This window comes from Rhinopithecus bieti, unplaced genomic scaffold (assembly GCF_001698545.2).
Source record: "Rhinopithecus bieti isolate Rb0 unplaced genomic scaffold, ASM169854v2 scaffold_15197, whole genome shotgun sequence".
NCBI lineage: Eukaryota > Metazoa > Chordata > Mammalia > Primates > Cercopithecidae > Rhinopithecus > Rhinopithecus bieti.
In genome coordinates this window covers 641,236-665,309 of record NW_016808366.1, presented here as the reverse complement: position 1 = coordinate 665,309, position 24,074 = coordinate 641,236, and the positions used below count along the sequence as shown (strand labels likewise).

Genomic DNA, 24,074 nt, shown 5'->3' with positions numbered 1-24,074 from the left:
AAAAAAAAAAAAAAAAAAAAAAAAAAAATCTAGAGACAGAAAATGGGAGCCCAGCCATTTCCTTCTTTCAGTTCACCAAATCTGTTCCTCCTAATCTCTTCTTCCAGGATGGGCCTCAAAGGCCAAGCAAAGTAGAAAAAATAGTTCAAGGGGGTCAGCACCGCTTTGAAAGTGCCTTTAGATATCATCTCACAGTTCTGGGTAAATAATGGAGTGCAGATGGGCACGGTGGCGCACGCCTGTAATCCCAGCACCTTGGGAGGTCGAGGCAGGCGGATCACTTGAGGCCTGGAGTTCAAGACCAGCCTGGTCAACATGGTGAAACCCCATCTTTACTAAAAATACAAAAAAATTAGCCAGGCTTGGTGGTGTGTGCCTGTAATCCTAGCTACTTGGAAGGCAGAGGTAGAAGTGACATTGCACTCTAGCCTGGGTGACAGAGTGAGATGCCATCTCAAAATAAAATAAAATAAAATAAAATAAACAGAGTAGCTGCTAGGCCTGTGCCTGCCACTTCTGGGCTCCCGACCTATCCCTTCTCCTCCCTCTAAATCTCCCTGCCTGTCTTGAGCTTCTCACCTTCCTGATTCTGGGAGAGCTGTCTCTGCAGATCCTGCAACTCTGTGTGGACCTGGCTCTTCTCAGCCTCAGCATCAGTTAGACGCTCTTCCAGTTTCTGGACCTGATCCCTCAGAACATCCTGGGAAAGGAAGGGCGTGGCTAAACATGAGTTCCTCATCTTCCACAAAGCAATGCAGGGCTCAAGCTCTCTCCTCATTCTCAGCCTCTGTGGTGGGCTGCCATTGTGGACCTACTCCCAGATTGCTGGGTTACTTCCTCTGAACACATGTGCATTTAGCTCCCTGAAGTGATGACAGGCTCTGCTCCACTTGGATGGAGTGAGAATCCCCTTCTGACCTATCTCTTTTGAAACAGAGCTCCTGCTCAAAGTTAGCCCAGGGGTCACCCCTTCCCTCTCAACACTCCTACTTCAAAGCTTAGCCCAAAGGTCATCTCTTCTTTCCTTCTAACCCTTCCCAAGTCAGGATGAATTGCCCCTTCCTCCTAGTTCCAACAGTACATCACTTGCATCTGTTACTGATCCAATTAATTCTCTCAGTTCTACTTTCCAGTAGAATGCAGTTTGCTTCCTCCACCATGTCACAAGCCTTCTTTAGGCAGAGATCAGGTCTTTCTCCCTTCCGTATCCCCAGCTTAGAGTGGCTGACATATAGATGGTGCACTCAATTTGTATTGATTGATAGGTTCACTGTGAGGTGGAATTTATGAGATCTTTCAGACCTAGGCCTTGAACGCGCCTATAAATGCCAACCTCAAATCTCAGTGGTCATCGATTTCTAGGGTTTCTCTTGGAAGTCTAGGTACCAAGAATATATTCACGGCTGAGTGGAAAACGATGCAAAACAATACCACACATCACACATCTGCCCAGGGTTTTTTTTTTCTGAGATGGAGTTTCACTTTTGTTACCCAGCCTGTAGTGCAATGGCACAATCTTGGCTCACTGCAACCTCCACCTCCCGGGTTCAAGTGATTCTCCTCCTCAGCCTCCAAAGTAGCTGGGATTACAGGCGCCCATCACCACCCCTGGCTAATTTTTGTATTTTTAGTAGAGATGGGGGTTTCAGCATGTTGGCCAGGCTGATTGCGAACTCCTGACCTCAGGTGATCTGCATGTCTCAACCTCCCAAAGTACTGGGATTACAGGTGTGAGCCACCGTGCCTGGCCTACCCAGGGTTTTTTGGTTTACAGGGCTCATTCAAGATCCTAACTCATCTAATCCTCAAAACCCTGAGCAGGCACTATCTGCCCTACTCTGCAAGGGAAAACAAGGCCCAGGAACTCCAAATGCTTCATTTGTAGTTGCCAGGTGGTAAGTGATAGAGGTGAAACTCATCCCAACTTGATCTCAGGAATAAAACAGGTCAAACTGCTTCATACATCTTTGCCTCATGCTTTTCGAGGGATGTAAAGAGTTCAGGAAAGGGGAGCAGAGAAACATACCCGGGTCTGTTGAGTCTTCCACAGGTCTTGATGAAGCTTGTGGAGGGCAGATGCTACTGCCTCAGCGGAGAGAGCAGTCAGCAGGGGCCCTCTCTTAAAAAGGCTCCTAGCTCCATTCTGGTCTGAAAAAAAGAGGAAAACCTCCTCACCTAGCTGCCACTTTGAAAAGAAACAGCCAGACCTCCCCAAACACAGCCCTGGCCTTCCCACTGGTCCCTCCTCTCCACAAAGAACCCCTTCTCAGCAGTTCGTTCATCACATATTTTCTCCGTAAGTATGGGCCAGGCACTATGGTGGGTGCTAGATAACGCCAGCTATCGCTTATTACGCACTTAATAAGTGCCAGGAACCGTGTAAGCGATTCACATCTGCAACCTCATAACTCCTTGATGAAATTATAAGGTAAGTACTTTTAACATCCTTACTTTGTAGTTGAGGAAAATCAAGCTGAGATAGGTGACTTGCCCAAAGACACATGGCTAGCAAACAGTAGAGCTGGGGCTTAAACTCAGAATTAATTCCCAAGTATGTAATCTTAACCCCGAAGCAATATGGCCTAACAAATAGCATTCCTCTCCCTTTCCCCTGGGAGCCAGGCCTGGCTTTGGCCCAAAGGACCTAGTTCTGGAGTGGCTGTCTCACCTGGCTCAAGGCCCCAGAGGGAAGGAGCAGAGTCTCCCCCACCACTCAACTCAGGCCTGCTCTCACAAACAGACCCCAGGGCCTGCTGCAGGACAGAGTAGAGGCTGGCCAGCTGGGCCTGGGCCTGGTTCCCGGGCTGCTGCTCTGTGGCCAATGCTTCTAGCTGGCTCTCTGTGCTGCGCAGTCGCAGCTGTAGTTGGGCTGCCTTGGCTTCCTGGGCCCACAAGGAAGCTCGCAGCTGCTGCTCCGTGATACGAGAGGCCCCCAGCTCCTCCAGCAGCTGTGTTTCCTGGGCCAGAAAGTCAGCCTCCTTTTCCTTCACCTCTTGCCTTAGAAATTCCATCTGCCAAGGAGGAATTGTACATACTATAAGCGGGAAGTGGATATCCTCTCTTCAGGCCGTCCCAGGCCAGACCCCACTCAATCCTTTTACAAACCCTGATCAGGGCTGGGAGGATTTCAGCTCAGCTCTCAGGTAGGTAGAGGGGCTCTGAAATGAGTGTTACCCTAGATTTAACACCTGGCCGCCTGCCGAGTACTGAACACCTGGGCCCAAGCTGCTATGCTAATGGGTTTCAGCCCTGGCTCCCTGGCTTGCTGGCTCCCTGCTATGATCAGAACTCTGCCATGAAACCCCGACGCTGCGCCTAGTAAGACCAGTCACAATAATATTGCTACCATGTACTGAATGCTTATTGTGTTCCTGACACTTTATATACTCCTATAATGGTTATAGGAATTAGGAACAAGAATTATCACCCTTGTTTTATCGATGAAGAAGCTGACGTTCACACAATTAGAAAGTGGTACAGCTTACGTTCAAACTCAAGACTGTTGAACGGCCAAACCTGTGTGCCCTTAACCCCTGCAATCCACCATCTGGCTCTTCTTTCCCTCCTAGATCCATCTTTCCTCTGTATACAACATCTGGGGTTCTGATGTGGGCAGACTGAGTCCCTGGAAGTCTTGCTGCTGCCTGCGTGATCTGGAGTATTTCTGGTTGCTCATTCTCCCTGCTACATCTTGCCAACCAGACCCAGCACAGTTGGAAGTGGCTGTGTTGGAATCAGGCCTGTGTGGGCTCCACCCTTGTGTGCACTTTGCTCTGGGCTATCAGGTTTCCCATCGGAGCCATGCCCATCTCTGGGTCAGGTTCCCAAGCCCCCGCCTTCTCTAGTCCTGGCTTCCCCCTCCTGTAGGGGTACTGAGGCACCAGCCTATCCTGTAATCAGGAAAAATAGATGGGTCCTCTCCATGAGTGGACTCAGAGCAATCAATCCACCGCTTCAGGATCAGGCTTCTGCCAGGGACGCAGGGCTCATAACCAGAGTGGGAAGTACCTGGGCACTGAGCTCTTTCTGTTCTCCCTGGGCCTCCTGCATGTCCTGGCGCAGGGCGCTCAGCTCTTGTTGTCGAATAGAGTCAGCTTCTTGTAGAACAAGGAGTCTCTGTTCCTTTTCCATCAGTGACAGAGTCAGACTAAAAAGAGAGGGGTCAGAGTGCTGGGCCATTCTCTTAGGGAATGAAAAATTACCTTCTCATCGGAGTATTCTAAAGATAGCATTAATAATCAAAATAGAAATAGTAATGATAATGTTTATGATGTAACAATAAGAGCTATCATTTACTGAGCACTTACTATAATAAGTGCTCCTAGGTACTTCCTGCAGATGATGCCCCATTTCAACCTCACAGGTTTTTGTTGTTGTTGTTGTTGCTGTTGTTGTTGTTGTTGTTTTTGAGACAGAGTCTTGCTCTGTTACCCAGGCTGGGGTGCAGTGACACGATCTCAGCTCACTGCAGCCTCTGCCTCCTGCGTTCAAGTGATTCTCGTGCCTCAGCCTCCCGAGTAGCTGGGATTGCAGGCATGGGCCACCACACCCAGCTATTCAACCTTACAGTTATTCTTCTCTGGCAAATTTCACATATACCTTATATTAGTACCTCACGTTCAACATGTCCAAATCTTCCCCGTCCCTCTCCTCTCCTCCCCTGCTCACCCAATCATCTCCTACTACGTTCCCTAGCTCAGTGAATGGCACTTCCATCCACACAGTGTCCCAACATAGAACCTTGACCACTCCAGGGTTCTCCCTTCAACCTACCTATATGCAATCTATGATTATATACAATTGCTTCTAACTCCCTTAACATCCTTTAAACCTCTTCTCCTTTTTTCTCCTCCTCTTCCCCACTACCCTACCTTGGTTTAGCTTTAGGATCATCAGGACGACTGTACCAGCCTAACTTGTCTTCCTGCCTCTAGTTTCATCACCAGAATGATTTGTCCCTTCTCAAACTCAGTGTTTTTGTTTTGTTTTGTTTTGTTTTGAGACGGAGTCTCGTTCTGTCACTGAGGCGGGAGTGCAGTGGCGTGATCTCAGCTCACTGCAACCTCCGCCTCCTGGTTCAAGCAATTCTCCTGCCTCAGCCTTCCAAGTAGCTGGTATTACAGGCACCCACCACCACGCCCAGCTAATTTTTTTGGTATTTTTAGTAGACATGTTGGCCAGGCTGGTCTTGAATTCCTGACCTCAAGAGATCTGCCCGCCTTAGCCTCCCAAAGTGCTGGGATTACAGTCGTGGGACACCGCATCCAGCCCATCCCCTTCTCAAATTCCCGCAGCACTAAGAATACAAGCTGCTCTTTACTCTGAATGGTCTTCTGTCACTCCTGATGTCTCATGTCATTATAATCCCTTCAAATACATCATTAAGTTGGATTATATCAATTTCCCTGCTTAAAATTCTCCAGAGGTTTCCTATGAAACTCAAACTACGAACTCCTTGCTGTGACCTACCAAATCCTGAATGCTGTGGACCTGCCCAGCTCATGCCACTCTCCTCATTCACCAAGCTCCAATCACAATCCAATCAGGCTCCGACCACTCTTTCAGTTCCACCAAACACTGTAAACTTTTATCTGCCTCATGGCCTTTGCACATGATTTCTCCTTTTACAGAATAGAACTCCCCCCTACCCTCTTACATGGGTAGCTCCACTTCATGATGAGTGCTCAGTTTAAATCCAACTTCCTGAGAAAGGCCTTCCCTAACAACGGTTCTAAAGTAGGTCTCTTCTCTCTCACCCTGTTTCCTCCATGTGTCATAATCTGTAATAATTTGAGTTATTATTTGATTAATGTCTTTCCCACAAAACTATAAATTCTGTCGGGGCAGGGTATCACTGTATCCCCAGGCACAGTGCCTGGTGCATAATGGGTGTTCTTGAAATATTTACTAAATAAATGAAGGAACCTTTTAAGACAGGAACCATGTCCTCTCCACATGGCTACATGTACATCCCAGAGTTGTAGACATAGAAGGCAAGGTGGCCTGAGCAAACAACTCTCAATATCACAGTGACCATGGCAGCCAGACAGACAAAAGCCACGTCTATGGCCTATCTAGCCTACCTGGCCTTCTCTCTCTCCAGTTCCTTCTGAATTCGGTTATACTCCTGGGTCTCTCTCAGCTTCTCCTGAACCTCTTGCTCCACCAGCCTCTGGGAGTCATCCTGGGCCACCAGCTGAGACTTCAAGTCCTCCACCTGGAAAGTTAAGGGCATGAAGACCAAGATGGGGGGGGGGCCGGTGGGAAGATGCTCCTCACCTAGGGCTTCAGGGTCCTTCGAGGTTTACCATAGTCAGTGGCCATTTCCAATGCTCTGGCAGTTCCACCAATCCCTACACATTGTTCTTAACCACCCCCTTCCTCAATACAATTCGGCATGGTCATCTGCCTCCCAGCCTCACATATGCTGCATAGAGGCAGGCACAAATAAAAATCTTTGCTGGGCCAGGTGCAGTGAATCACACCTGTAATCTCAACACTTTGGGAGGCCCAGGCGGGCAGACTGCTTGAGACCAGGAGTTTGAGATCAGCCTGGGCAACATAGTGAGACCCTGTCTCTATAAAAATTTAAAAATTAGCCAGGTGTGATGGCACGCATCTGTAGTCCCAGCTACTCAGGGGGCTGAGGTGGGAGAATTGCTTGAGCTTGGGAAGTCAAGACTGCAGTGAGCTGTGATTTGCACTTCAGCCTGGGTGACATAGTGAGACCCTGTCTCCCCCACCAAAAATAAGGAAAAAAAGGCTGACTATAACTACTCCCAAAGTCAAAACATGAATTGTGATTGCTTTTTCAAAAATGAAAAGTCAGAACATCATTTGATATAGGATTCTGAGAAGCAACCTAGTATGTAAAGATATTAGATTTATGGCAAGGACGGAAAGAACAATTGAAACTAAGACAGCCAGGGAAAATACAAGCTCTGCGACCATTACAGAGAAAGAGGTCACTCACTCTCCCAGGGCTCTGAGAGGCACACGCTCAACTCTGAGCACCCTCTAATTTTCCACTCAGTACTGTGGCCCACCCATCTACCTTCCCAAACCGGGCAGCAGGGCCAAGGTTCTCCCTGTCCTGCAGAAGGAAGTGGGAAGGCCTGGCTGTGTTGGGGAAGGACCATGGGACTGGGTGGGGAGGAGGAGGGGACCTGCTTCTGCAGGTCCATCTTATCCTGCAGCAGGGAGCTGCTCTCTTCTTGGAGGGCAGCAAGGTCATCTCTGTGCTGCCGGGTTGCCTCCTTCAGCTCCCGCTGAGCCTCCTGGAGCTGGGTCTGTAGCATTCCAGTGGTCTCCTGAAGAGGGATAAGACATCAGTGAGTAAAGGAAATCTGTGTTGTATAAATACTGTTTTTTTCTGGTGGGGTGGCAAAAGCTGAGGCAGGAGCAGCAATCCACATTGTTTCCACCTCACCATCTCACTTCCTAGTCCCTCTCCTCCCTAACAAAGTGCACTGGCTCACCCAGGTTTCTTGGTCAGGATCCACGAGTTGGTAATAGTCTCTCACCCAGACCATGGCAACAGTCTTCTAACTGTATCCCTACTTCCACTTGATGTCATGATCCCCTAAAAACACACACACACTATTCTCTACTCAGCAGCTAAAGTATTTAAAAATACGTACACATATATGTATATGCATGTATATATGTATATACAAATAAATCATATCCCACCCCTGCTTTTTAAATACCACCCAACTGGCCAGGCGCGGTGGCTCACACCTGTAATCCCAACACTTTGGGAAACCGAGGTGGGTGGATCACTTGAGGTCAGGAGTTTGAGACCAGCCTGGCCAACATGGTGAAACCCTTTCTTCACTAAAAATACAAAAATTAGCCAGGCATGGTGGCGGGCATCTGTAATCCCAGCTACTTGGGAGGCTGAGGCACAAGAATTGCTTGAACCTGGGAGGCGGAGGTTGTAGTGAGCTGAGATGGTGCCACCGTACTCTAGCCTGGGTGACAGAGCAAGACTCAGTCCCAAATACATAAATACATACATACATACCACCCAACAGTTTCCCACTGCCCTTAGAACAAAATCCAAGCTCCTACAATGGCTGACAAAGGGTTTCTGGCTACCACTCCACTCGCCCCTGAGTTTATCAAGCTGGAGCCACACTATCTCCTTTTTGTCCTTGAACCTCCCAAGCCCTCTTCTGTGTCACAGGGCCCTTGTGACAGGTGTTTCCTCTGCCTAAAGTGTTCTTCCCATGCCAGGCATTTCTTTTACATGGCTTGAGATATAATTCATATACCATACAATTCACTCATTTAACATATACAATGTAGTAGGTTTTAGGATATTCAGAGTTGTGCAACTATCACTGCAATCAAGTTTAGAACATTTCCATCAATCCCAAAATAAAAACCATGCCCATTCACTGTCACTCCCCATTCCCCACCCCACTCCCCACCGTAAATCTGCTTTCTGCCTCTATAGAGTTGCCTATTCTTGGTGCTTCATATAAATGGAATCATATCATATATAACATATGGCCTCTTGTGATGGGCTCTTCCACTTAACCTGATATTTTCAAGGTTCACCTATGTTGTATCATGGAGCTGTTTTTTTTTNATATTTCACAGGCAGCAATGAGAGATCAGAGATCTTTTGTTTGCTTCAACATATTATTAATTATATCTACAAATACTAGTATGCTCTAGGCTATAAGGAGATTACACTTGCAATTGGATGGCATTAAATTAAGGCCAGAATATCAAAATGCATACACAAACACACACATATACATATACACACATATATATACACATATATACCTATATATACACACATATATACACATATATACCTATATATACACATACATACATATATATTTTTTTGAGTCTCGCTCTGTCACCCAGGCTGGAGTGCAGTGGCGTGATCTCGGCTCACTGCAATCTCCACCTCCCAGGTTCACGCCATTCTCCTGCCTCAGCCTCCCGAGTAGCTGGGACTACAGGGGACCGCCAACACGCCCGGCTAATTTTTTTTTATTTTTAGTAGAGAAGGGGTTTCACTGTGTTAGTCAGGATGGTCTCGATCTCCTGACCTCAAGATCTGCCCGCCTCGGCCTCCCAAAGTGCTGGGATTACAGGCGTGAGCCACTGCGCCCAGCCAGAGCTGGTTTGTTTTTAACCTTCAAGTCTCAGCTCAGATGTTACTTTCTCAGTGAGGCCTTCCCTGACCACTAAGTGCAAAGTGACCTCCTTTGAATCACTCTCAGTTGTATCACTCTATTTCCTTTACAGCACTTATTACAAACTGTAATAATCTCATTTGCTTTGTGTCTGCTCATTTGTCATCCATCTCTGCCACAGGAATGTATGTTCCTTGAGGGCAGGGGCAATGTCTGTCATACTGACTGCTGTGCCACACCTTTTTTTTTTTTTCTTTTTTGAGTCTTGCTCTGTCACCCAGGCTGGAGTGCAGTGGTGTGACCTTGGCTCACTGCAACCTCCACCTCCTGGGTTCAAGCAATTCTCCTGCCTCAGCCTTCCAAGCAGCTGGGATTATAGGCAAATGCCACCATGCCCAGCTAATTTTTGTATTTTTGTAGAGATGGGGTTTCACCAGGTTGGCCAGGCTGGTCTCGAACTCCCAACCTTAATTGATCTGCCTGCCTCGGCCTCCCAATGTGCTGGGATTACAGGTGCCTGCCACCATACCAGGCTAATTTTTGTATTTTCAGTAGAGATGAGGTTTCACCATGTTGCCCAGGCTGGTCTCCAGACCTTAGGTGATCCACCCGCCTTGGACTGCCAAAGTGCTGGGATTACAGGTGTGATCTACCCCACCCGGCCTGTGCCATACCTTTATGTACTTGTCATGTGTCAGCACTTAGCACAGGGCCTGGCACATAAGAAGTGCCCAAGAACTCTTTGTGGTTGAATGGGTAAATGAGTGCCCCTTTCTCCCCTACTCCCGAGTCCACCCTCCATACCTGCTCCTTTAACTTCTGGACTTTCATGTCCTGCCTCAGCCGTTCCAGTTGTTGGCTGGCATCTGCTAGCTCCTTCTGGGTCTGCAGCAGTGTCTCCAGGAGGGATACTCTCTCCTTCTCTGTTTCCAGCCGCATCTGTGGAGGGGTAGGAGGGTAAGGGCTTGTGGGCTCAGGGTTACCATGCTCACCAGTGAGGCCACGAGCACATCCCAGCTGCTCTAGGGCTCTTCTAGCAAATGAGAAGGGGCTGAGGACAAAGGAAGGTCTCAACCCATGGGTTCAGAACAAGGAAGTGCAAAGATTACCACTGGTTTGCAAGCTGACAGGATGTGGTACATATCAGCCCTCCCTCAGGAAGTATGAAATACTGCCGGAACTGTGGCTAACGGTGTGGACCACCCTGATCACTGGTAGCAGAGTGGGTAGCTACGCTCTCTTCTGGAAGCCCCTCTGCAGCACTACTCTTGGGAGTGGAAAAGGAGGTGGTCAAAGGTAAGGAGATCACTGATTGGACGGGCAGCTTCAATCCTCCTAGCTTCTCACCTGGCACAGGGCACTCTCTGCCTGGGTTCGTTCTTCTTCCCTCTGGGCCTGGATGGCCTCCATTTCTGTCTGCTGCTCCTTTAGCCTCATTTCCAGCTCCATTTTTTCCCTCTCTAAGCTCTCCAGAGCCTTTGCCAGCTCCTGCTGGTGCCAGGAGCGCTCCTTCTCCTGGTCACATGAAGGAAACACCGTAAGAACCAAATGGGTGAGGAGAGGAGGCAGGAGAACTGGATTGGAAAAACAAAGTCTTTCTACTACTCACTAGCTGGGTGACCTTGGTACCTCTCTAAGCCTGTTTCCTCATCTGCAAACCGAGACTAATAATCCCTGCCTTATCTATCTTAACAAATTTTATGACAACCATATGAGAGTAATTTTAAAAAATCAAATGATGTAATACATGTGGAAGTACCTTCTAAACTACAATTGTCCCTTATATATGCTACAGGTATCTGGGTTTTAAAATGTATTTCTATTTTTTTATTTTTTTTGGAGATGGAGTCTTGCCCTGTCACCCAGGCTGGATTGCAGTGGCACCATCTCTGCTCACTGCAACCTCCGCCTCTCAGGTTCAAGTGATTCTCCTATCTCAGTCTCCTCAGTAGCTGGGACTACAAGTGCCCCCCACCATGCCCAGCTAATTTTTGTATTTTTAGTAAAGATGGGGTTTCGCCATGTTGCCAGGCTGGTCATGAACTCCTGACCTCAAGTGATCTGCCTGCCTCGGCCTCCTGAGTAGCTAAGACTACAGGGGCACGCTGGGATTACTGGCGTGAGCCACCGCGCCTAGCCTAGGCATTTTTGTTTTTAGAGATGGGGTCTCACTATGTTGCCTAGGCTGGACTTGAACTCCTGGGCTCAAGTGATCCTCCTGCCTCAGCCTCCTGAGTAGCTAAGACTACAGGGGCACGCCACCACACACAGCTCCGTATTTGTTATCTTTAAAGCAGCCACATCGTGGTTGACAGTTGTAACAACGAACTGAGCTAGCCAATTCTGGCTGTCTGCTGCCTGCTCTCCTTTACTCAGGGTTGCAGAGTTAGGCCCTGAAGAATCAGGCCTGGCCCAGTGAGGATGTCTCCCTGTATTATATAAGAGCATTAGGAGAGGGCTGTTGCTTATCTTAGAGGTCCTCCAGCCACCAAAGCTTTCCCAAGCTCTCTGACTAGTTCAGGACCCTCTATTAGGTGCCCAGGATAGAGGTAAAGGGCTCTGGAGTTGGGCTGCCTGGGTGAAAATCTTTTTTTTTTTTTTTTTGAGACAGAATTTCGCTCTTGTTGCCCAGGCCGGAGTGCAATGGCACAATCTCAGCTCACTGCAACCCCCACATCCTGGGTTCAAGCGAATCTCCTGCCTCAGCCTCCCAAGTAGCTGGGATTACAGGCATGCGCCACCACGTCCGGCTAATTTTGTATTTTTAGTAGAGAGAGGGTTTCTCCATGTTGGTCAGGTGATCTGCCTGCCTTGGCCTCCCAAAGTGCTGGGACTACAGGCTTGAGCCACCGTGCCTGGCGAAAATCTTTAATCTACCACTACTAGCATGATCTCAATTTCTAAACATCTCTGTGCCTCAGTTTCTTCATCTATTAAAATGTGGATAACAACAGTGTCATTCTTCTCAGGTTGTACTGAGGATGGAGATAAGTCATGTGAATCACTTTAAATGTGCTTAGCACACAGAAAGCGGGCAATACACAACAGCCAGCATCATCATCACATTAGTATTCCCTGAACTTTTCCTTTAAAATGCTTGTAAATTTGTCATTGCTTATTCATGTAATGGGAATGCCTCTAGTGTTTCAGCCTTCCAAGTGTCATCCTGTGCAGCTTTCCCCCTCATTCACTACACCTTGGCTACGCACACTTGCCTCCTTGTAGGCCCCTGAGCACACTAAACAGTTTCTTTTCTTTTTTTTTTTTTTTGAGACGGAGTCGTGCTCTGTCGCCCAGGCTGGAGTGCAGTGGCGCAATCTCAGCTCACTGCAAGCTCCGCCTCCCGGGTTCACACCATTCTCCTGCCTCAGCCTCCTGAGTAGCTGGGACTACAGGTGCCTGCCACCACATCTGGCTAATTTTTTGTATTTTTAGTAGCGACAGGGTTTCACCATGTTGGTCAGGCTGGTCTTGAACTCCTGACCTCGTGATCTGCCCGCTTCGATCTCCCAAAGTGCTAGGATTACAGGCGTGAGCCACCGCACCTGGCCCACTTTCTTTTTTTTTTTTTAAGATGAACTCTAGCTCTGTTGCCCAGGCTGGAGTGCAGCGGTGTGATCTTGGTTCACTGCAACCTCTGCCTCCCAGGTTCAAGTGATTCTCCTGCTTCAGCCTCCCAAGTAGCTGGGATTACAGGTGCCCGCCACCATTCCCAGATAATTTTTTTGTATTTTTAGTAGAGACAGGGTTTCACCATGTTGGCCAGGCTGGTTTTGAACTCCTAACCTCAACTGATCTGCGTGCCTCGGCCTCCCAAAATGCTAGGATTACAGTTGTGAGCCAGTGCGCCCTGCCAACACATTCATGCCTCAAAGCCTTTACTCATGTTTCCTTCTACCTGGAAAGCCCTTCTCCATCCCCACTCCCTCATTCCTCACAGCTAAACTGACACTTCCTTGGTGAAGCCTTCCCAGACCATACAATTGACAGTGGTCTGGCTGGACATGGTAGTTCATGCATATTATCCCATCACTTTCCGAGGCCGAGGTAGGATGATCACTTGAGCCCAAGAGTTTGAGACCAGCCTAGGCAACATGATGAAACCCCTTATCTACAAAAAAATACAAAAATTAGTCGGGTGTGGTGGTTCATTCCTGTGGTCCCAGCTACTTAGGAGGCTGAGGTAGGAGGATCACTTGAGGCCAGGGGGGCCTTGAGGGTGAGGCTGCAGTAAGCCCTGATCACGCCACTACACTCCAGCCCAGGCAACAGAGTGAGACCGTGTCTCAAAAGAATAATAATAAAAAGAAAAAAAGAGGTCTTCCTTTGTTCTTCCTTATAAAACCCAGCAATGTGTAATGTCACAGTTACAGGACAGTCATGAATGACAAATCATTTTACCCTCTGGTTCAAAAAGCCAAAGACAGAGGGTATAGCTCAGTGGCAAAGTATGTGACTACAAAAAGCCAAAGCCAACTGTAAAAACATAAAAAAGATGAATGTTAATAGCAGTTGCAAGTGTTAAAAAAACTGGTCTATTTGCTCTATGTGAGTTAGAAGTGTGTTATAGCTACAAGAAGAGCTAATTCTGTGATGTGTAGGAAGTAACAGTCCAGCATTGCTGGTATGACCATGAACGGAATATTCTCCCCAGTTCAAAGTGCCACCTTCACACTGGGACATGAGTAAATTGTAACATGCCTAGAGGAAAGCAACCACGTTGGTGGGGTATTTCAAGCAAATCTAAGGCTCATTTGTTCCTGGTAATAGATTTTGGTTCAACATGAATTTCCTAATAACTACATCTATCTAAAATAAATGGGCAGCCAAGTGATGGAATACAACAGCAGCTAAGCAACCATTCGGAAGGGACATTACAGAGGTGGACAAAGCAGAAATCGTTTGGAGTTTGGGCCCTGAATCCCTTATCTACCCCTTATTAGCCATGTAACCCTGACTTCTCTTTTTATATTTTATTTATTGAGAGATGAGGATCTTGCTATGTTGCCCAGGCTGGTCTCAAACTCCTGGCCTTTAGAGATCCTTCCGCCTTGGCCTCCCAAATTGTTGGGATTACAGGTGTGAGGTACTGTGCCCAGACCTGAGTGACTTCTCTATGCATTTATTCACCTTTATTGTCTGAATAAAGCATTCAGCATGGTGCTTAGCATGGAGAAGTGCTTAATAAGTGTCCAATATCATTACTCTTAAAGGGGAGACAGGCAGTAGATGGAAGAATAAAGAATACAACTGCTAAGAGTGTTTCTCTTTTTTTTTTTTCTTTGAGACAGAGTCTCACTCTTGCCCAGGCTGGAGTGCAGTGGTGTGATCTCGGCTCACTGCAACCTCCACCTCCCTGGTTCAAGCAATTCCCCTGCCTCAGCCTCCCAAGTAGCTGGGATTACAGGTGCACACCACCACACCTGGTAATTTTTTTGTATTTTTAGTAGAGACAGGGTGTCACCATGTTGGCCAGACTGGTCTTGAACTCCTGACCTCAGGCAATCCACACACCCAGGCCTCCCAAAGTGCTGGGATTACAGGTGTGAGCCACCATGCCCGGCCTCCCAAGAGTGTTTCTAATTGCTAGGATTCCAGGAGAAGGCAGTCACTGTTAAAACTAACAGGCTGTCGAGAGTTGTAAGAGAGCAGTTACCCTGCTCAATCATAGAGAAACAGTAAAGTGGGACAATCAGAAGTCAGGAGGATTAGCTGAATGAGAGAAAAGGAAAAGAGAGAAAAGGCCCTTTCATGACCCAAATATGGCCACTATAGTCAATCCTTTTAGGGAAACCAAGGCCACGTAGGTAGCTGGTTTACCATTCAGAAGTTTCATAGCATCTTTTATTTACAGAGTTTTCAGTACATGGTATACATCTGATTCCTGCTAGGGAACTGCCTTCTGGATAGTGTTCATTCAGCAAATACTTTTAAGCACCGACTATAGACTAGGCACATAATTCCAAAAATAAGCAAACTTCTGGTTATCATCTTGCCAACAAGCCTGCCTCATAATAACAATCAAATTATAAATACACATAAAGCACAAGTCAACTTCCATTTCCAGATACTTGATAAACAAGATCTCTGAACCCTCCAGCTATGAAATAGCAAAAAGTGCTGGATAAAATATTAAATATGTATTTTAATGTCACAGAACCAGCAGGAAAATAATAAAAATTCCACAGAAGCCAAAAGCAAAGCAAGACTTGTGGTATAAGCCAGGTGTGGTGGCTCACACCTATAATCCCAACACTTTGGGAGGCTGGGGCAGGAGGATTGCTCGAAGCTAGGAGTTCGAGACCAGCCTAGGCAACAAAGCGAGATCACATCTCTACAAAAAAAAAAAAAAAAATTAGCCAGGCATGATGGTGCATGCCTGTAGTTCTAGCTAGTCTGGAGGCTGAGGCAGAAGGATTGCTTAAACCCAGGAGTTTGAAGCTGCAGTAAGCCAGAGTTGTACCACTGCACTCCAGCCTGGGCGACAGCAAGACCTTGTCTTAAGGTCAGGAGTTCAAGACCAGCCTGGCTGATGTGGTGAAACCTAGTCTCTACTAAAAATACAAAAATTAGCCAGGTGTAGTGGCACATGCCTGTAATCCCAGCTACTTGGAAGGCTGAAGCATGAGAATTGGTTGAACCCAGGAGGCGGAGCTGAAATAGCACCACTGCCTAGGCAACAGAGCAAGACTCTATCTCCAAAAAAAAAAAAAAGTAAATCCACTATCTTTCACCCAATGCAAATGTAATTTAGAATTTAAAATAAAAATAAAGGCAATTGCTAGAGAAGCATTCCGCTGCCGGCTTCGTTATGGCGGCAATTCCCCCAGATTCCTGGTAGCCACCCAATGTTTACTTGGAGACCAGCATGGGAATCATTGTGCTGGAGCTGTACTGGAAGCATGCTCCAAAGACCTGTAAGAACTTTGCTGAGTTGGCTCGTCGAGGTTACTACAACAGTAGAAAATTCCACAGAAATTATCAGACTTCATGATCCAAGGAGGTGACCCAACAGGGACAGGTCGAGGTGTGCATCTATCTATGGCAAACAGTCTGAAGATGAACTTCATCCAGATTTGAAATTCACGGGGGCTGGAATTCTCGCAATGGCCAATGCGGGGCCAGACACCATGGTAGCCAGTTCTTTGTGACCCTCGCCCCCACCCAGTGGCTCGACAAACAAACTCCCAGGACTGCCCTGTGGATGATGTGAAGATCATTAAGGCATACCCTTCTGGGTAGACTTGCTACCCTCTTGAGCAGCTCTTCTGAGATGGCCCCAGTGGACCAGCTTCCAGATGACATAGAATGACATGTAATGCTAAATTTCATTTTGGCTTTGCAAATCATGAAGCTTAGGAGGCCTGGGGTCTTGGGTGAGTTAGAGATGGAAGTATATTTTAATAGGATGCTTCTTTTCTCTTCCCCCAGTGCCTAGGTTGCCAGAGCATTTGTACAAATGCCCCTGTTTATCGATAGGTGACTACTTACTACATATGACTCATAATGCTGCTTCTTGTGCATGTCTGCTCTGATATACTTCGAACAATGTAGCAGACACTGTCATTTCTCAGTGGTTTTGCCTAACCAAACGTCTTCCTAAGGAGATTTGTATTCTGGCCTACACTGCAGTCCTTGATTGTTGACAGCCACAGAATTCCAAACCAAGTAGTGTCTATCAGCCCTTTTAACTCTATGCACACCCTATTTCAGTCATACATTTGTTATTCTAGGGAATGTATGCATCTCTATATATATTTTCCCTCTCAAAACCAGAACATCAACACTGCTGTTTCTGACACTTCAGACATCCCACGCAAAGCCACACTGAATTTTTGCCAAATGAAAAATGCATCCAACAATCAAGTTTCTAAGAAGGTGTCAAGTGGGGAATAATAATGTATAATAATCAAGAAATTTATTAAAAGGAAGCAGAAGCATTGACCATCTTTTTTTCAGAGAAGAGGAGAAATCTATAGTGAGCAAAGGACAGACCATGAATCCTCAAGAAGCAGTCCTCTCAGAAAGGAGAAGTGCCACTCAAGTTCTTTTAACCCAAGACTTTAGAGAAATTAGGTCCGAGATTTTTATATGTTCAGTTGTTTATGTATAAAAATAACTTTCTGGATTTTGTGGGGAGGAGTAGGAGAGGAAGGAAGTTAATACCTATGTAATACATAGAAACTTCCAAAATAAAATGCCATTGATGGTTGAAAAAATAAATAAATAAAAATAAAAATAAGGCAGGTGGCTGGGCGTGGTAGCTCACGCCTATAATCCCCAGCACTTTGGGAGGCCAAGGTGGGCAGATTACCTGAGCCCAGGAGTTCAAGATCAGCCTGGGTAACATGACATAACCTATTAAAAAAAAAAAAAAATACAAAAATTAGCCAGGCATGGTGGTTCATGCCTGTGGTCCCAGCTACTCAGGAGGCTGGAGAGGATCACTTGAGCCCATGAGGTCGAGGCTGTAGTGAGCCATGATTGTACCACTGCACTCTAGCCTGAGTGACAGAGCAAGACCTTGTCTCATAAAAAAAAAAAAGAAAAGAAAGAAAGAAAGGCCAGGCAGATGCCTGTAGTTCTAGCTACTCAGGAGGCTGAGGCAGGAGTATCACTTGAGCCTGGAAGTTTGAGGCTGCAGTGAGCTATGATTGTGCCAGTATACTCTAGCCTGGGTGACCAGAGCAAGGTCTTGTCTCTAAACAAAACAAGCAAACAAGCAAAAATCTGGACTGGGGTTAACAAATTATAGTATGTGGGCCAAATCTGGCTCACCACCTGTTGCTCTGTGGCTGTGAGCTAACAGTGGTTTTTACTTTTTTTTTTTTTGAGACAAGAGTCTCGCCCAGGCTGGAGTGCAATGGTGCAATCTCGGATCACTGCAACCTCCACCTCTCAGGTTCAAGCGATTGTCCTGCCTCAGCCTCCCAAGTAGCTGGGACTACAGGTATGTGCCACCACACCCGACTAATATTTTTGTATTCTTAGTAGAGATGGAGTTTCACCATGTTGGCCAGACTGGTCTCAAACTCCTGACCTCAGGTGATCCGCCCGCCTAGGCCTCCCAAAGTGCTGGGATTACAGGTGTGAGCCACTGCACCCAGCCTTTACCTTTTAGGCTTTTTTTTTTTTTTTTTTAAAGAGACAGGGTCTTGCTATGTTGCCCTGGTTGGTCTCAACCAATCGTCCTGCCTCAGCCTCCCAAAGTGGTGGGATTATAAGCATGAGCCACTGCATCCAGCCTTTACATTTTTAATGGTTAAAAACAATAATGTTTTGTGACATGTGAAAATTATATGAAATTCACATTTCACTATCCATACATAAAGTTTTATTTGAGCACAGTCATGCTCGTTTGTTTATATATGGCTGCTTTTGCACTACAATTGCAAAGTTAGGTAATTGTGACAGAGACTGCATGGTCTGCAAAGCCTAGTATACAGTCCTTAACAACAAGTCAGACATGGTGTACTGTGCCTGTGGTCCCAGCTATTCAGGAGGCTGAGACAGGAGGATCCCTTGAGCTCAGGAGCTCAAGATCCGCCTGAGCAACATAGTGATAGTCCATCTCTAAAAAGAAAAAAAAAAATGCCTATCTCTGGGCTATAGTGACCTCAGCTTAAGGGGGAAAAGGCAAAAAGAAGGAAGAGATGGGGAGGAAGGGAGAAAAAGAGAAACTGGAGGGATGTGGAGAGGGGACAAAACAAAATAAACTCTATAGAAGGAAATTATCAAGGAAATATGCTTATCTCAACCTTGATACAGGGTAGGAAAAAAGTCTCCTCTGAGAAGTAATAACCACAAGCCTGACTGTGGGTCAAAAAACTTTACACAGAAAATTTACTATAAGGTGGTCCTGGGATGCTAGTCCTCCAGCTTCCTGACAGAAGCACAAACAAATCCTCTGAGGAAAAACTCCTTTGCCTCAGGCCTAAAAAGATTCCCACAGAAAAACTTCCTCAGAACAAAGGTCTCTGGGGGAAAAAAAGAAAATATGAAAAGAAAAAACAAAAAAAAAGGAAAATTTCCAAAGAACATGAGCTCATAGTCAAGAATCACAAAACCACAGGGAAACAAGCCCATGAGTAAGAGCCAACAGAAACAACAAATTACAGAACCAGACCCCAAAACATTAATTAACAGTTATTGCAATTACTAGACAGGACACAAGTATGTTTCACATGTTTGAAAGAAGGGACTGAAAATACAAATTAGGGAAAAAAGACTGAAAAAAATGACCAAGAAGATATGAAAAAATAACCAAATAGAATGTCTAGAAAAAAAACTTAAAAAGTGAAATTTAAAACTTGGTGAATAGACTAAACATCAGATTCGACGCAGCTTAAAAGGAAAATCAGTAACTAGATAAGAGATCTGAAAAAAATAATCCAGAACACAGCATAGGAAGAGAAAAGTAAACATGTAAAATGCAAGAGGCAGTGAAGATACATGAAGGATAGAGTAAAAAGGTCTGACATACAACTAACCAGAGTACAGAAAGAGAGAATTATGGTGGCATGCACCTGTCGTCCCAGCTTATGTGGGAGGCTGAGGCGAGAGGACAGCTTGAGCCCAGGAGTTTGAGACCAGCCTGGGCAACACAGCAAGACCCCATCTCTAAAAAAATAATAATAATAAAATTAAAATTAAAAAATTAGCTGGGCATGGTGGCACGTGCCTGTAGTTCCAGCTAGTTGGAGGCTGCAGCAGGAGGAATCACTTGAGCTCAGGAGTTTGAGGCTGCAGTGAGCTATGATTGTACCACTATACTCCAGCCTGGGTAACAGGGCAAGACCCTGTCTCTAAAAAAATAATTAAAAAAGAATTTTTTCGTTTTGAGATGGAGTTTCATTCTTGTTGTCCAGGCTGGAGTGCAATGGCGTCATCTCAGCTCATCACAACCTCCGCCTCCCAGGTTCAAGTGATTTTCCTGCCTCAGCCTCCCTAGTAGCTAGGATTACAGGGATGTGCTACCACACCCAGCTAATTTTGTATATTTAGTAGAGATGGGGTTTCTCCATGTCGGTCAGGCTGGTCTCGAACTCCCGACCTCAGGTGATCCGCCCAACTCAGCCTCCCAAAGTGCTGGGATTACAGACATGAGCCACCACAACCAGCCGAAAAAAAAAATTTTTTTAAAGAGTAAATAAATAAAAGTAGGACAGCAGGAAAGACATAATATTGAAGAGATAATATATGAGAATTTTCCAGAATTGATGTTTCAACATGAAATCTTAACTTCAGGAAGTCTAAGAAATTCCAACCAAATAAAAGAAATACACATCTAAGCACAAGAAATTGCTAGGCGTGGTCTCACGCCTTTAATCCCAGCACTTTGGGAGGCCAAGGCAGGTGGATCACTTGAGCCCAGGAGTTTGAGACCAGCCTGGCAACACGGTGAAACACCATCTCTACTAAAAATACAAAAAAATTAGCCGGGCATGGTGGTACATGCCTGTAATCCCAGCTACTCTAGAGGCTGAGGCAGGATAACTGCATGAACTCAGGAGGTGGAAGTTGCAGTGAGCCGAGATTGCACTACTGCACTCCAGCCTGGGTGACAGAGCAAGACTCTGTCTCAAAAATAAATAAATAAATAAATAAACACAAGAAATTGTGGAATGATTAAAATGAAAGCTAACTTCTCAATACCAACAATGTTGAGAGAAAATAATTGTCATCCTAGAAACTTATATCTGAATTTTTTACTTAGTGAATCTATCTATTTATCTATCTATCTATCTATCTATCTATCTATCTATCTATCTATCTATCTATTTTTTTAACCCTGAACAAAGCCAGAAACTATCTTTCAAGAATAAAAGTAGGCTGGGCATGGTGGCTCACATCTGTAATTCCAACACTTTGGGAGGCCAAGGGCGGGTGGATCGCTTGAGCCCAGGAGTTTGAGACCAGCCTGGGAAACATGGTGAAACCCCATCTCTACCAAAAAAACAAACAAAAAAAAACTTAGCCAGGCATGATGGCATATGCCTATAATCCCAGCTACCCAGGAGGCTGAGGTGGGAGGATCACCTGAGCCCAGGAGGTCGAGGCTGCAGTAGGCCATGATCACACCACTGCACTCCAGTCTGGGTGACAGAGTGAGACCCTGCCTCAATAAAAGAATAAAAATAAAACAGAAACATCTTCAGACAATTAACTACCAACAGACCCTTACCAAAGAAAATCCTACTTCAGGCAAAAGAAAAATAAATCTCAATAGAAAGTCTGATATGCAAGAAGGAATGGTGAACAGAAAAGGTATAAATTCATTGTTGTAGCTGAACAAATATTGACTGTATAAAACAATAAAAAATCATAATTTGTGGTGTTAAACTAGTTAGAACTGAGCACACTGAACAAAATAGCATATAAATTAGGGAGGAGTGAAACAAGTAAAATTTTGAGACAGGGTCTCACTCTGTCGCTCAGGCTGGAATGCAGTGATGCTCAGCTCACCCCAGCCTTAACCTCCTGGGCTCAAGTGATCCTCCCCCCTCAGCCTTCCAAGTAGCTGGGACTACAGTGTGTACCACCATCCCTGGCTAATTTTTGTATTTTTTTTTTTTTTTTTTTTTGTAGGGAATGGGTTTTGCCATGTTGTCCAGGCTGGTCTCAAACTCCTGGGCTCAAGCAATCTGCCCACCTCAGCCTCCCAAAGTGCTGAGATGACAGGCGTGAGCCACTGTGCCTGGCCCAGGTAAAATGTTCTAGGACCCTTGTATCATTCAGGAAAAGGGTAAAACTACTGAACCTTGAGATTTTATTAAGTATATGTTTAAAAATATTAAAGGTAACCACTAACAGGATTTTTAAAATAAAGTACATATCATCCACAGTTGCAGAGAGAAAAAAGAGGTGAGAAAAGAATACAACTTAATCACCCAACTTAATCCTCTGAAAGAAGTTAAGAAAGGTACTTTCCCCTCCCTAAAAGATATAAAAACGGCTGTACCCTGCGCTTTAGGAGGCCGAGGCAGGTGGATCACGAGGTCAGTTTGAGACCAGCCTGGCCAACATGGTGAAACCCTGTCTCTACTAAAAATATAAAAATTAGCAGGGTGTGGTGGCGCACACCTGTAATCCCAGCTACTTAGGAGGCTGAGGCCGGAGAATCACCTGAACTCAGGAGGCAGAGGTTGCAGTGGGCCAAGATCGCACCACTGCACTCCAGCCTGAGGGACAGAGTGATACTCCGTCTCAAGAGAAAAAAAAAGATATAAAAAGGTAGGACAAATAACCTAAGATGGCATAAATAAATCCAAATACAACTAAAATCACAATAAAACCAAATGGACTAAATTACATAATTAAAAGACAAAACACAGTTCTGAACTGCACAAGAATGCACCCAAGATATTCCTCCCCCCAGTTTTCATCCTGAGGCCAGTTTAATAATCGTAAATCCCAGGGTCCACTCTCAATTCTCTGTACACACCAACGTAACAACAATAATGGCTAACACAAATACAGAGCCCACTATATACCAGGAACTACTCTTAGTGCTTTTCATATATTAACTCATTTAATAGCAGGAAGTTGGATTTTACAGCTTGGGGACCAATTCACTCATACGAGTGGCAATAACTGGACCAAGAGGCAGCAGGTGGAACACTCATGGAGGGAGGCCATCCCCGGCCACATCGACCACTTACCCATTTCTCCCGGAGCTGGTTCACCTCCTCCTCATGGGCTGCCTTCTGCTGCTCCAAGGCAGTCTTCCCTTCTTGCTCAGTCCGGGCCAGCTGTCTGGCTGCAGCATCCCGCTCCTGCTCTGCCTGACTCCGTTCAGTGTTCAGTTCCAGCTTCAGGCACCTCACTTCCCCTAACATGCCAGGGACAGGATCAGGCCTCTGCCCCCTCCTTTTACCTAATAAAATTCTCCCTCTCCCCTGACCTCATGAGCAACTCTCATCTCAGAGGACCTGCACCCTGCTGGAGAAGGACTTCTAATTGTCTCCCACTATCTTCCTCTTTCAACATCTCCATGGAATGGAGCGCGCCCCATTCCAGTTGGGTTCTCACCTTGGATTACTTCCTTGGCTTGAGTGACAGTTTGAATCTGGACCTCCAGCTGCCCCTTGGTGACCTCTAACACAGAATTTTGTTGTTGGGCTTCAAACAGACTGCTCTCCAGTAGCTCCTTGGCTGAGCTGTGAGGTTCAGGAATCAGAAGAGTTTCTTACCCATCAAGCCCCTTACCCTTCCTCAAGAGGAGTTGGGTTCTAAGTACTGGCTACCTGGAGAAGTTAGGGGGGCAATTATAAATTCATAATCAATTTAGGACCTTCATACTTACGGCAGGGAGCTTAGCTTCATGCCTTTGCCTTGCAAAGCTCTCTCTCTGCTTGGCTGAACTGAGTCTGGGCCCTACCTGAGCCCCCGGAGTTGTTCAGCGAGGTCCTGCCGGTCGCGCTCCACAGCCTGCAGCCGCACCTCCAGAGCTGCTTTCTCTCGTACTAGGGCCTCTTTCTCCTGGACTGCCCTGGCAAGCACTTCTTCCTGTCGCTTTGCCTCCTGATGTAGCTGCTCCAGCTGAGTCATGGCTGCCTCCTGCTGGTGATGTGACTGAGGGGAAGAACGTGGTGAGAGATGGAGCAGAGGCTGGATTCCCCCTGGGGCCGCTACCACCAGGTTAGGGTCATTGGCTCTTCAGAGAATCTGGACCCAGCTCTGTGAGCCTGGATTGCTTACCCAATAGCATGCGGCATTTATCTATTTCCCTGATCAGCCCATAGATCTCCCAGCCCAGGAAGAATGCTCCCCTGTGAGCAAGACCCTGTGCTAGGGACAGCTTGAGACCTGCCCCTAAGGAGGTTTTAGTCTTGAGAAGATGCACACATAATACCAGGAAGAAAGTCATCAATGTCCCAAGAAAGGGACTCTGTGAAGGGAGAATCGGTACAA

The 24,074-nt window shown here is 46.2% G+C and overlaps 1 protein-coding gene and 1 pseudogene across 10 annotated transcripts in view; one reads left to right on the top strand and one right to left on the bottom strand.

The window, feature by feature from the left end:
• The window catches only part of CEP250 (centrosomal protein 250), a 64,695-nt gene that overhangs the window by 14,035 nt on the left and 26,586 nt on the right, over positions 1-24,074 (bottom strand). For all 10 annotated transcript variants that reach the window (XM_017886637.1, XM_017886643.1, XM_017886642.1 and 7 more), the window contains 11 exons: positions 23,542-23,735; positions 23,193-23,320; positions 22,823-22,992; positions 10,509-10,676; positions 9,966-10,100; positions 7,167-7,310; positions 6,084-6,217; positions 4,009-4,147; positions 2,669-3,011; positions 2,027-2,148; positions 580-700 (listed from right to left, as the gene is read on the bottom strand). In XM_017886637.1, the coding sequence (XP_017742126.1) occupies positions 580-700; positions 2,027-2,148; positions 2,669-3,011; positions 4,009-4,147; positions 6,084-6,217; positions 7,167-7,310; positions 9,966-10,100; positions 10,509-10,676; positions 22,823-22,992; positions 23,193-23,320; positions 23,542-23,735 (1,798 nt within the window). The remainder of the gene's footprint in view (positions 1-579; positions 701-2,026; positions 2,149-2,668; positions 3,012-4,008; positions 4,148-6,083; positions 6,218-7,166; positions 7,311-9,965; positions 10,101-10,508; positions 10,677-22,822; positions 22,993-23,192; positions 23,321-23,541; positions 23,736-24,074) is intronic.
• LOC108538473 (peptidyl-prolyl cis-trans isomerase-like 1 pseudogene) lies at positions 15,973-16,374 on the top strand (annotated as a pseudogene).